At 37.7% G+C, this 12,898-nt stretch overlaps 1 protein-coding gene across 3 annotated transcripts in view; it reads left to right on the forward strand.

Moving 5' to 3' along the window:
• The first annotated feature begins 7,526 nt into the window (after positions 1 to 7,526).
• TM2D1 (TM2 domain containing 1) overlaps positions 7,527 to 12,898 on the forward strand; it is a 49,661-nt gene continuing 44,289 nt past the window's right edge. Inside the window, exons 1-2 of one of the 3 annotated variants that reach the window (XM_025288594.2) lie at positions 7,527 to 7,730; positions 10,119 to 10,192. In XM_025288594.2, the coding sequence (XP_025144379.1) occupies positions 7,573 to 7,730; positions 10,119 to 10,192 (232 nt within the window). In that variant the 5' untranslated portion in view covers positions 7,527 to 7,572. The remainder of the gene's footprint in view (positions 7,731 to 10,118; positions 10,193 to 12,898) is intronic. The other 2 variants (XM_025288593.2, XM_006055923.3) reach the window with 2 other exon arrangements.

The raw sequence follows: 12,898 nt of genomic DNA on the forward strand, positions 1-12,898 counted from the left end.
TTTTTTGTCTGGAGAAATGTTTTCAACTCCTTTGGGTAAAATCCAAGGAACTTAAATAAGATTTTGAATAAAATTTTGAATATGATAGAGGTTTTGTGTTTGCTTAAATGAAAGATTAATCTGGAGGCAGTGTGAAACATGGGTTGACAAAGGTAGGGAGAAGGCCTAGAATCAAAAAGAGGAAGGAAAAAGGCATTATAGCAAGGTATGTAGAAAATGATGAATACCTGAAACAGGGTGAGAATATAGAATTAGAAAAAAATGAGAACTTGAGACTTTCCTGGTGATCCAGTGGTAAGGACTCAGCACTTCCACTGCAGGAGGCACAGGTTCAATCCCTGGTCAGGGAACATGCCTCATGGTATGACCGGGAAAAAAAAAAAAGAGCACTTAAAAGTATCAGTTGCTTACTGATTAGATAAAAGGATTAAAGAAGAAAAAGGAGAAAACTAAAGTGCAAAGATGATCTTAAGCTCGGAACCTAATAAAAGGATACTGGTGGTGAAACTTTTAGAAAAGTAATAGAAAATAGAAAAGCCAGTTCATTCAGTTTTGTTTTATTGAGAAGTATGACTCTGATAAAGTCAGTTTTACAGCCTACATTTGACATTCAACATGAAATATACTTGGCATAGGGTATAACTTATTAAGTGATGAGTCAAGATTAATTTAATTGGATGGTGGGCAGTTAGACTGGTGCATCAAAGAGAAGACACAGAAATACTTGAGAGCATGGATGTAGAAAAATTCCAAAATATGTAACAAGCCCAGGTGCTATAAATTTACCACAAGAGAAAAAAAAAAAAAAATGCCCATCTTAGTTAAAAAAGAAATTTGGGGAGAGTAATGATCTTTTGTAAGACAGATCATTTTTTGTAAGATGACAGAATGATCTCTGTTCATTTCCAAGGCAAACCATTCAATATCACAGTAATCCAAGTCTATGCCCCAACCAGTAATGCTGAAGAAGCTGAAGTTGAACGGTTCTATGAAGACCTACAAGACCTTTTAGAACTAACACCCAAAAAAGATGTCCTTTTCATTATCGGGGACTGGAATGCAAAAGTAGGAAGTCAAGAAACACCTAAAGTAACAGGTAAATTTGGCCTTGGAATACAGAATGAAGCAGGGCAAAGACTAATAGAGTTTTGCCAAGAAAATGCACTGGTCATAGCAAACACCCTCTTCCAACAATACAAGAGAAGACTCTACACATGGACATCACCAGATGGTCAACCCCAAAATCAGATTGATTATATTCTTTGCAGCCAAAGATGGAGAAGCTCTATACAGTCAACAAAAACAAGACTAGGAGCTGACTGTGGCTCAGATCATGAACTCCTTATTGCCAAATTCAGACTTAAATTGAAGAAAGTAGGGAAAACCATTAGACCATTCAGGTATGACCTAAATCAAATCCCTTATGATTATACAGTGGAAGTGAGAAATAGATTTAAGGGACTAGATCTGATAGAGTGCCTGATGAACTATGGATGGAGGTTTGTGACATTGTACAGGAGACAGAGATCAAGACCATCCCCATGGAAAAGACATGCAGAAAAGCAAAATGGCTGTCTGGGGAGGCCTTACAAATAGCTGTGAAAAGAAGAGAAGCGAAAAGCAAAGGAGAAAAGGAAAGATATAAGCATCTGAATGCAGAGTTCCAAAAATAGCAAGAAGAGATAAGAAAGCCTTCCTCAGTGATCAATGCAAAGAAATAGAGGAAAACAACAGAATGGGAAAGACTAGAGATCTCTTCAAGAAAATTAGAGATACCAATGGAACATTTCATGCAAAGATGGGCTTGATAAAGGACAGAAACGGGATGGACCAAACAGAAGCAGAAGATATTAAGAAGAGGTGGCAAGAATACACAGAAGAACTGTACAAAAAAGATCTTCACAACCCAGATAATCACGATGGTGTGATCACTCACCTAGAGCCAGATATCCTGGAACGTGAAGTTAAGTGGGCCTTAGAAAGCATCACTATGAACAAAGCCAGTGTAGGTGATGGAATTCCAGTTGAGCTATTTCAAATCCTGAAAGATGATGCTGTGAAAGTGCTGCACCCAATATACCAGCAAATTTGGAAAACTCAGCAGTGGCCACAGGACTGGAAAAGGTCAGTTTTCATTCCAATCCCAAAGAAAGGCAATGCCAAAGAGTGCTCAAACTACCGCACAATTGCACTCATCTCACACGCTAGTAAAGTAATGCTCAAAATTCTCCAAGCCAGGCTTCAGCAATAAGTGAACCGTGAAATTCCAGATGTTCAAGCTGATTTTAGAAAAGGCAGAGGAACCAGAGATCAAATTGCCAACATCCACTGGATCATGGACCAAGCAAGAGAGTTCCAGAAAAACATCTATTCTGCTTTATTGACTATGCCAAAGCCTTTAACTGTTTGGATCACAAAAAACTGTGGAAAATTCTGAAAGAGATGGGAATACCAGACCACCTGACCTGCCTCTGGAGAAATTTGTATGCAGGTCAGGAAGCAACAGTTAGAACTGGACATGGAACAACAGTTAGAACTGGACATGGAACAACAGACTGGTTCCAAATAGGAAAAGGAGTTTGTCAAGGCTGTATATTGTCACCCTGCTTATTTAACTTCTATGCAGAGTACATCATGAGAAACGCTGGTCTGGAAGAAGCACAGGCTGGAATCCAGATTGCTGGGAGAAATATCAATAACCTCAGATATGCAGATGACACCACCCTTATGGCAGAAAGTGAAGAAGAACTAAAAAGCCTCCTGATGAAGGTGAAAGAGCAGACTGAAAAAGTTGGCATAAAACTCAACAGTCAGAAAACAAAGATCATGGTATCTGGTGCCATCACTTCATGGGAAATAGATGGGGAAACAGTGTCAGACTTTATTTTTTTGGGCTCCAAAAGCACTGCAGATGGTGACTGCAGCCATGAAATTAAAAGACGCTTACTCCTTGGAAGAAAAGTTATGACCAACCTAGATATCATATTAAAAAGCAGAGACATTGCTTTGCCAACAAAGGTCCGTCTAGTCAAGGCTATGGTTTTTCCAGTAGTCATGTATGGATGTGAGAGTTGGACTGTGAAGAAAGCTGAGCACCAAAGAATTGATGCTTTTGAACTGTGGTGTTGGAGAAGACTCTTGAGAGTCCCTTGGACTGCAAGGAGATCCAACCAGTCCATTCTGAAGGAGATCAGCCCTGGGATTTCTTTGGAAGGAATGATGCTGAAGCTGAAACTCCAGTACTTTGGCCACCTCATGCGAAGAGTTGACTCATTGGAAAAGACCCTGATGCTGGGAGGGATTGGGGGCAGGAGGAGAAGGGGACGACAGAGGATGAGATGGCTGGATGGCATCACTGACTCGATGGACGTGAGTCTGAGTGAACTCCGGGAGTTGGTGATGGACAGGGAGGCCTGGCGTGCTGCGATTCATGGGGTCGCAAAGAGTCGGACACGACTGAGCGACTGAACTGAACTGAATGATCTTTTATCTCAATGATTCTGTTTTAATCTTTGAAATAGGAATGAGATTGCTCTGGGCAAAAGTATGTGTTAATGTAATTAGGTGTATACTAGAATTTTAGGAATGAAAAGATTCAATGTTGCTGAGCCCTGAATTCCAGAGGAAGCTTTGCTTCAGGCTTCACTGGTAATCCTCTTTCCTAATGTTTGTACATAGCAATTTCCATATTGGGCTGTGCTATTCATGTCCTTTACTTTCTGTAGAATTTCCAAAGAATCCTATAGAATTTTTATATGACAAAGAAATTTTGCATTGAAAACATGCTAAGTTTGAGATTTAACAACCTTTTTACTAAAATTAGACAATGTAGTAATCCTATGATCAGAGACTATACTTGCAAAAATGTAAAGTAACATATTTTACTGAGCCATGAGAAAATAAACTAAAGTACAGTTAGAAGAGAGAGTAGACTGTAATCAAATCAAGAAAGTTAAGAAAGTATTTTACTTTCATGGGAAGAGTTTTGTTTTTTTCAGTTTGTATATTGTGGGGAGAACAAAGATAATCATTAGAATCATAAAAATAGATTTTGTAATCGGATTAACAAAGCACAAGCATTTTTAAACAGTTAATTGTTCAAAATCTATATGAAAAATAACACAAATATCAGCAATATTCCTGCAATCATCAGGAAAATATCTAATTTTGTCATAATTTAAATAAACAAGTTAGAAAGATGCTTCCTTTCTCCTTCTGATTTTCTTTATATAGTATTTTGAAAATTGATTCAGAAATTTTTTTTTTTGACCAAGCCACTGGCTTCTGTGATTTTAGTTCCCCAACCAGGGATTGAACCCAGGCTTTATGCAGTGAGAACACAGAGTCCTAACCACTGGACCATGAGGAAATTCCCCAGAACTTTTTGAAAGTAGTCAAAATGCAAAGTCACAATCTTTTGTCACCAGATACTATGTATAACAGACATTCCAATCTTTATCCTTGAATTTTATCTGATCCTTGGCCCCAACCCCTTTCCTAAATTTCATCACAGGATAAGGTTGAGGGATGGTGGTGAGCTGTATATTATACATACTATTGGTAATTTTTTAAACTCAGTGTTAATGGTTAATTTTTTAGGTTGTACATTTTTAGATGGTCATGTATTCTATGAAGAAACAACCCTGTTCCCCCAGTTTGGCCTTGATTTTGAATTATTTTGATGCCAGTGGCAAAATATTACATTCCCAGAACTCTTTGGGAGTTATCTTATCAAAACCCTCTACTACTTAGTACATGCTTCTTTTGTAGCAATTACCAAACTATTTTAACTGTTTGTCCTTCCCCCCAGTAAACACAAAGTGTTTAACTGCTGGATTCTTGTCTATTTTTTTCAGTCTGTAGGGCCTTGTCTTATGCTGGATACAAGTAAATGTTTGATAAATATCTTTATGGAGGAGAAGGAGGGACAGAGAGAAAAGAAAAGAAGGAAAGAAGTAAGGGAGGGAGGAAGGAAAGAACAAAGGAAAGGAGGACAGGAGAGAGTGAGGGAGAGAGGGAGGAAAAGGGGGAAAAGGAAAGTGTAAGTCCAGTTAAAACAGGAAGTTTAAAATTTGAACTATTAACCTTCAAATTCCTTATCACTTAAGTCTTTAGGCATAAATGTCTTAATTTTTAAAATAGTATAGTAATGCTGCAAAATTGGTTTAAGAAAAATTTTAAATGCAGTTATAATACTAAGGTATTATTGCAAATAGTTTCATGTCTTCTCATTCAAAAATGATGTATCTTGTAATACATTATCTCCAAGTTGTCAAAGTGTGGTTTCTGAGTCAGTAATATCAACATCACTTGTTAGCTGATTAGAAATGCAAATTATCATGCCACATCCTAGATCTAGGCTTCAGCAGTACATGAACCGAGGACTTCTGGATGTACAACCTGGGTTTAGAAGTGGCAGACAAACCAGAGATCTAATTGTCAACATTTGCTGGATCATACAGAAAGCAATATAATTCCAGAAAAACATCTACTTCTGTTTCAATAACTGCACTAAAGCCTTTGACAGTGTGGATCACAACAAACTGTATAAACTTCTTGAAGAGATTTGAATATAAGACTACCATACCTGTCTCCTGAGAAACCTGTATGCAGGTCAAGAAGAAGCAGTTAGAACCAGATATGGAACAACAGACTAGTTCAAAATTGGGAAAGGAGTATGTCAAGGCTGTATATTGTCACCCTGCTCATTTAACTTCTATGCAGAGTATATCATGCAAAATGCCAGGCTGGATGAATCACAAACTGGAATCAAGAATGCCAGGAGAAATATCAACAGACTCAGATATGCAGATGATACCACTCTAATGGCAGAAAGCGAAGAAGAATCAAAGAGCCTCTTGATGAGGGTGAAAGAGGAAAGTGAAAAAGCTGGCTTAAAACTCAACTTCAAACAACTAAGATCGAGACTTCAGTCCCATCACTTCATGGCAAATAGAAGGGAAAAAAGTAGAAACAGTGACAGATTTTATTTTGGTGGGGTGGGGGCGGGGGGTCCAAAATCACTCTGGACAGTTAATGCAATCATGAAACTAGGACATGCTTGCTCCTTGGAAGAAAAGCTATGACAGACCTAGATAGCATATCAAAAGCAGAGACATCATCTTGTCACCAAATGTCCATATAGTCAAAGCTCTTTTTTTTTCCAGTAGCCATGTACAGATGTGAGAGTTGGGCCAAAAAGCAGGCTGAGTGTCAAAGAATTGATGCTTTTGAACTGTGGTGCTGGAGAAGGCTCTTGAGAGTCCCTTGGACTGTAAGGAGATTCAACTAGTCAATCCTAAAGAAAATCAATCCTGAGTATTCATTGAAGGACTGATATGGAAACTGAAGCTCCAATATTTTGGCCACCTGATGCAAAGAGCCAACTCATTGGAAAAGACCCTGATGCTGGGAAAGATTGAGGGCAGGAGGAAAAGAAGGCAGCAGAGGATGAGATGGTTGATTAGCATTACCTACTCAATGGACATGAGTTTGAGCAAACTATGGAAGATGGTGAAGGACAGGGAGGCCTGGCTTGCTGCAGTCCATGGGGTCGAAAAGAGTCAGACTTGACAACTTGGCAACTGAACAACAATACTAGATCTTCAGAGTCAGAAACTGAGATGGGCCCAGTTGTCTGCATTTCTTTGGCAATGCTGATGGTTCTTAAAGTTTGAGAACACTGCACATCATAACTGTTCAAAATTAGTCCTGCTGTTGATGAAGAGGCACCACTTAGACTCGAATATTTTCAGGTTAGAGAAAAATGATTAAATTATCACTTAAAAAAAAGTACACAGTTTTTTCAGTATAAAAGATAACCCCACTACAGAACTTTTCAGAATACATGGAAATTTAGAAAGATATGGAAAAACCCTCCAACTCTTCACTTAGTTTAGTCGTAAACCCATTGGTCTCTTGTTTTAAGCCCTTTCCCTCATCTAAATTTTCGCTGTAAAAATACAGTTGTGAAAATAATTAAAAATTTAAAAAATCAAAAAACCCCAAGATATGAAATTTAAAAAAAAAAGAAAAGTATAATATTTAGTGTTGTGATACAAAGTCCTCAAGATTTACTCGTAGCAGCCTTCGGAAAGAGGCCATCTAAGAGCACATATTCTGAAATCAGGCAAACATCAGTTCTATTCCAACTCAGTAACTAAAGTCAACATGCTCTTCAGCGCCTTTGAGTTTGATTCGTTATCTGTAAACCCCAATCCTACCAGACTAACAGAGATGTTTGTAAAGTGTTTATCAAATCGCCTGGCGCCGCCGGCACTTTTTCAGATGGAAAAGTCACAGCAAGATTAGCTTGGGAGTCAGCCGTGCACGGAGGACAGCTGGTTCTCCAAGTGAGAAGCCTTCCTGCGGTTCTCAAAGACCAATGGAACCTCTCCAGAGTAATTCCGCAGGCCTAGGGGAGACGTGACTTTGCAGCAGCCGCAGCAGGGGAAGGACCCGCCTCTAACAGATGCACTGTCCCTTTAAGAGCCTCCCTCCCTCTGCTAGACTCCCGGTTAGGTCTAGGCGTAGGCGGAACCGGAAGTTGTAGGGAAGGCGCCCGTCCCCAGTATGGCGGCCGCCTGTCCCTGCAGGCCGATTGCTCCCGATACTGCTGCCGCCCGGCTCCTGGGTGCCTTGTGGTTCGTATCAGTCACCACTGGACCTTGGGGAGCTGCCGCCGGGGGTGGCGAAGAAACACTTAAGTGCGAGGACCTCAAAGTGGGACAATATCCTCTGTGAGGAGCACCCCATGGGGGTGAGGTAGATTTGGAGTCGAGAGTGGATAGGAACCCTCAGGTCGGGCTAGGGTTATGCTGAAGGGAACGGTGACCTGTGACCTGTAATGTCCGAAGGAGCCTGGGGCGGGGAGTGCAGAGATTTGGGGGTGAGAGGACAGAGGCTAGCCTGTGAGATTTCCTGGGGATTTTACTGATCATTGGCTGTTCTTTTGATCCACCTTTTTTTCTTTCTTTAATATAATGTATTTTTTTAGTCAGTGGATTTGTTTGTTCAACAAACACGTAGATACTGAAGTTTGTCAGGTCATGTTGTTAGGCATTAGAATTAAGTTAAAAGATAGACCCGATTCTGGAAATTTGCCGATTTAGGGGGAGACAAGGAAGATCCCCTGGAGGAGGGCAGGGCAGCCCACTTCATTATTCTTGCCTGGAGAATCCCATCAGAGTAGCCTGGCGGGCTACAGTCCATGGGGCTGCAAAGAGTGGCACAGGACTGAAGCGACTTAGCACGCAGGCAAGAACGGTATAGCCAATGTATGTTGCCAATTTATTATTAACATTGCATTTATTACTTTTATTTACCTTTCCTTGAGATCCCAGACTGTATTGGGGCAAATTCCTGCTCCACTTTGTAACCGATTTGAGCTTTGAGCTTGGGGGTTGCTAAGAGTCCCACACGACTTCGCGACCGAACAACGAAAATAACAGTGGTACCAACTGAAAGGTGTGTTGTGCTAAATTAGTACCACTTAGAACAGTGCCTGGCATATAGTAGGGGCTATATGTGTTTAGCTCTCATGTGTTTACTGATGAGAAAACTGAGGCTGGAGGAGTTAAATAGATCAGTTCGTTGTCGTGGCTCTGATAAAGGGAAGAGGAGTATGAAATGGGAGTTATATTCAAATCAAAATAGGTACTTTTGTATAAAATTAGATAATTTCATACCAATTATAGAACAGAAAAATTAAGAACATAAGCCAGAGATGCAAGAAAGATTCTATGAGAGGAAATCTTAAAAGTAAAAAAATTCTATTGTATAGTATTTTAATGTGAGTTGAGGAGAGGCCACCGTTACTAAATTTTTACAGAATAGCTCTAATTTGCTGATTACTGTTATGTTAGGGGTTTGAGAATCACTGACCTGGTAAGTTGAGTCCTTTTTTTTGGCAAAAATGTCGCAGTGATTTTTTTTTTTCTAATAAAATAATTAGAAAAAAAAATTTTTTTTTAATTTTTTTGCTTAAAAATTTTTTTTATCATTTTTAAAAATTTGAATTAATTTTTATTTTTGGCTGTGCTGGGTCTTTGTTGCTGCTCTCTGGCTTTCTCTAGTTGCGCTGTGAGGGCTCCTCATAGTGGTGGCTTCTCTTGTCATGGAGCATGGGCTCAAGGTGCAAAGGCTTGCTTGCTCTGCAACATGTGGAATCTTCCTGGACCAGGGATCAAATCTATGTCCCCTGCATTGGCAGACAGAATCCTAACCACTAGACTACTAGGAAAGTCTGAGTTGTGCTTTTTGAACCTTAGAAGTGACTGAGCATAACTGAACTGGAAAATGTTATTCCTGGCACAAAGATGAGATTTCCAGTAGTGATTCAGAAACCCGAAGCAGGTGTCAAACTCTGTCTACAGAGACATCTTGTGAATACCTTACTTAGCTCATATTTGTGTCAATAAAATATTTAGGAAACAGAAAAACACCCCACCCCCACCCCCATGCCCTGAGTGTTGTAAACATCTATTAGAGGATCAATATTATATGTTTCCAAAAGCTTAAAACCCTGTTGGGAAGATCATGTAGACCCACCTAAAATAACCATCTTCCTTGCAGTATGGTGGAATTTACCTTTGGCTTGGAATCAGGAAATGTGATATTACTACCTATCACTTACTCCACTTTGCATATGTCACTCAAAGTTTGAGCCCAGGTTTGCTTCAGAATGTGGAAATAATAGTATCCATGTCACAGGGTTATTTGTGTTGCATGAAATTATATGTATGGTAATACTTGGGCCCTGTGAATAATTTCATCAGACGTCTGGAAATTGATTTTTTTTTTTAACCTGAAGTTCTCATAATACTTCAGTAGAGATTTTTACTTTCGTTTTTACTTTGTGCTTTGTGCTTAAACCCTGACTGATGTTCTTTAAGGATGGCACCCTCTGCTAGAGCTTTTAATGTACTTTTCCTTAAATAAATTAATGTTCAGATATTATTTAGTGACACTGAAGGTGTATCTGTGCTTGTGCTTGTTGACCTGGACAAACTAACATCCTCTCTTTACATGTAATTATAAACATAAATATATGACATATTAAAGACAAGATGATAACGTTTTGTATTGGAATGTTGTTTATATTTCCTTAACTTTTCTACATATATTTGTAAAGATCCAAAAATAAATGATGCTACACAAGAACCAGTTAACTGTACAAACTACACAGCTTATGGTAAGACTTCCAGAAACATGTTTTTTAAAATTATTTTTAAAACATTATTTCATTGATATATGTGTGATTGCTAAAAGTAATTAATAAATGTGTTTTTTCTTGAGTTACTTCATCCTTCTGTTTCCAGAACAACTTAATATTAGAGAACATCTAGGGGTTGTTAATATTTTATAAAAAGAATCTTATTCTATTAAATAATTATATAAATTGAGAAATTTTTTATTTTCATTCATTTTTTTAAAAGCTTTTGGAATCAGTTTATATAGCTTTCTTGATGCCCTGTATTTATCATGCTGTGTTTTACAAAGATGCCTCTTTAGAGTTTAATTACTCAGAAAGAACTTGAAAGGAGACTTACAGTTCAATAATGTGCAGCGAGGAACTAGTAATATATCACTCATATCTTGCACTTGTAAAAGATACTTAGGTGCATCCTAAGTATGAAAATAATATGATAAGGATTTTAAGTGCACATCAGTATTTTAGCAAGATGGTTTGATAATGGATAACACCCTCAACCTAATGACGTGGGGGAGCTTCTGTTATTCCAAAAAGTATTTAATGCCAGATAAAGATTATTAAATTGTTTTGTTTAGCCTTTTCTTCTGAAGGGTTATATGTTGGAAAGGAGGTAGATAGATGTATGCTGAAGCTATTTGGATTTGGCGTTCATATCTGGCATAGTACGTAATGTTGGTTAATATCTAGTATTTAATATCTAGTAATATCTACTATTTAATATACAGTATTATCTTGAGAAAAGAATGCCTATTGAATATATACTGATTGTTTTATTGTTTAGACGGGAGATAAGGCAATAATTGATGTTTTCTTTATAATGGAAGCTGCTAAACAGACTTATGGAAATGAGATTAAAATTATTTTTTACTGCAAAAAACTTTGTTTTTATAAAGTATCTTATAGTCAAATAATTGACTTCTTGATTATGACTTTGTATATATTTTAAAAAGATCTCCTTTCTCTTTATCTCTTCACATTTTGATACACTGTTAACCCCATTCTAATGAGCAAAGATATTTGAAAGTAAGTTGTGTTAAACTTTTTAGCAGATATTTTGCTAGTATTCTGGAGTAATGGAATTTATCATATAAACAGTAATAGGTAATATATATATGATTTTTATAGTAAATATTGCTCAATATGTGTACATTTGTTTAATTTAGATATGTTAGACTTAAAGGAACTTTGCACATAATTCCCTCCTTTTAAAATTGCTTTATAAGTATACTCTGACTTTCCTGTGTTAGAGTTCAGTCTTTTATAGTGTGCCCTCAGAGTGGAGAATATTGTTGACATACATAAAGAAGAATGAGCTTTCAAATAAGAGGAATAAGCTTCCAACCACTTTTGTGATATATGTTGGAAGTCTTTGAATACTGTTGTGACTTAGGTAACATTAAACTGGGAATGAGGCAGCCTGCTATCTCATGCCTTTTCTGGTCTGCAGATTTCTTTGTAGGTATGGAGATTTTGAAGGAAATTATTCTAAAAAGGAAATTTAGAATAAATTTGAAGGAAATTACAACTAAAAAGAATAGTTTCTGACCAAAAAGAGCTCTGCCCTCCAGTTAGGTATCTCTTTTGTAAAATAAGTTTGAATCCACTTAAGTATTATCACTAAGTAAGTTTATAAACAAATACAAATCAAATGATCAGATTGCTAGGAAATATAAAAGAACTTAGAGGTGTTATGGTCTTGCCATGGCCTGTCAGGTAAGTAAGCATAGGGAATGGCATGGTTATTTGGAGAGAATAAACCATAAGTGCCTAAAAATCTGGGAACACATATATAAAATGTTATAAATCAATAAATGACTTTAGATTGTTATTGTGATTTTTAAAAAGAAAATAAAGTTTCTGAGACAATATGACTCACCAGGCTTCTACATAAGAATGTATAATTTATGCATGACCCAAAAGTGTTCAGCCAAGATCTGGGGTAGATTCTACCAGCCTGTCCCTATCAGGAAGCTATGTTTGTCCACAAGCTGCTTTTTTAAAAATTTCCTTTTTAAAACATGAAAAGACTAGTGGAATGGCTGTAAATTATTTCTGAGTCCTGATCTGCGAGGACATCAAAATGATCCTTGAAACATGCTTTTCTGTTTCTTTCATTGAGCATATGATAGACTCACGGAATCTTCAAACTAAGTTTAATTTTCTTAAACTATACTTTTTGGTAAGGGATTAGTGGATGGAATGCTTTACAGAGAGGGAAGTTTAGGAGTATAGAGTAAGAATTGGGACCAAAGGCAAAGGAGATTCAGTTATAACAGTAAACTGTTGTGGTCTTTAAATGGTTGTCAGTTAGCCCAATACCAGTTAACAAGCATCATTATTTTTTGAGAAATTGTTTGTAATAAATAGTTTAATAATTAAAATAATTAAATGGATCAAAACAAAAGTGCAAATTTATATTATAAACTATCCGTTATTGTTACTCAGTTGCTAAGTTATGTTCAACTCTGACCACATGGACTGCAGCACGCCAGGCTTCCCTGTCCTTCACCGTCTCCCAGAGTTTGTTCAAACTCATGTCCATTGAGTCTGTGATGCCATCCAGTGATCTCATCCTGTGTCACCCCTTCTCCTGCCCTCAATCTTTCCCAGCATCTGGCTCTTTTCCAGTGAGTCAGCTCTTCACATCTGATGGCCAAAGTATGGGAGCTTCAGCTTCAGCATCAG

Source organism: Bubalus bubalis, chromosome 6 (assembly GCF_019923935.1).
Source record: "Bubalus bubalis isolate 160015118507 breed Murrah chromosome 6, NDDB_SH_1, whole genome shotgun sequence".
Taxonomy (NCBI): Eukaryota; Metazoa; Chordata; class Mammalia; order Artiodactyla; family Bovidae; genus Bubalus; species Bubalus bubalis.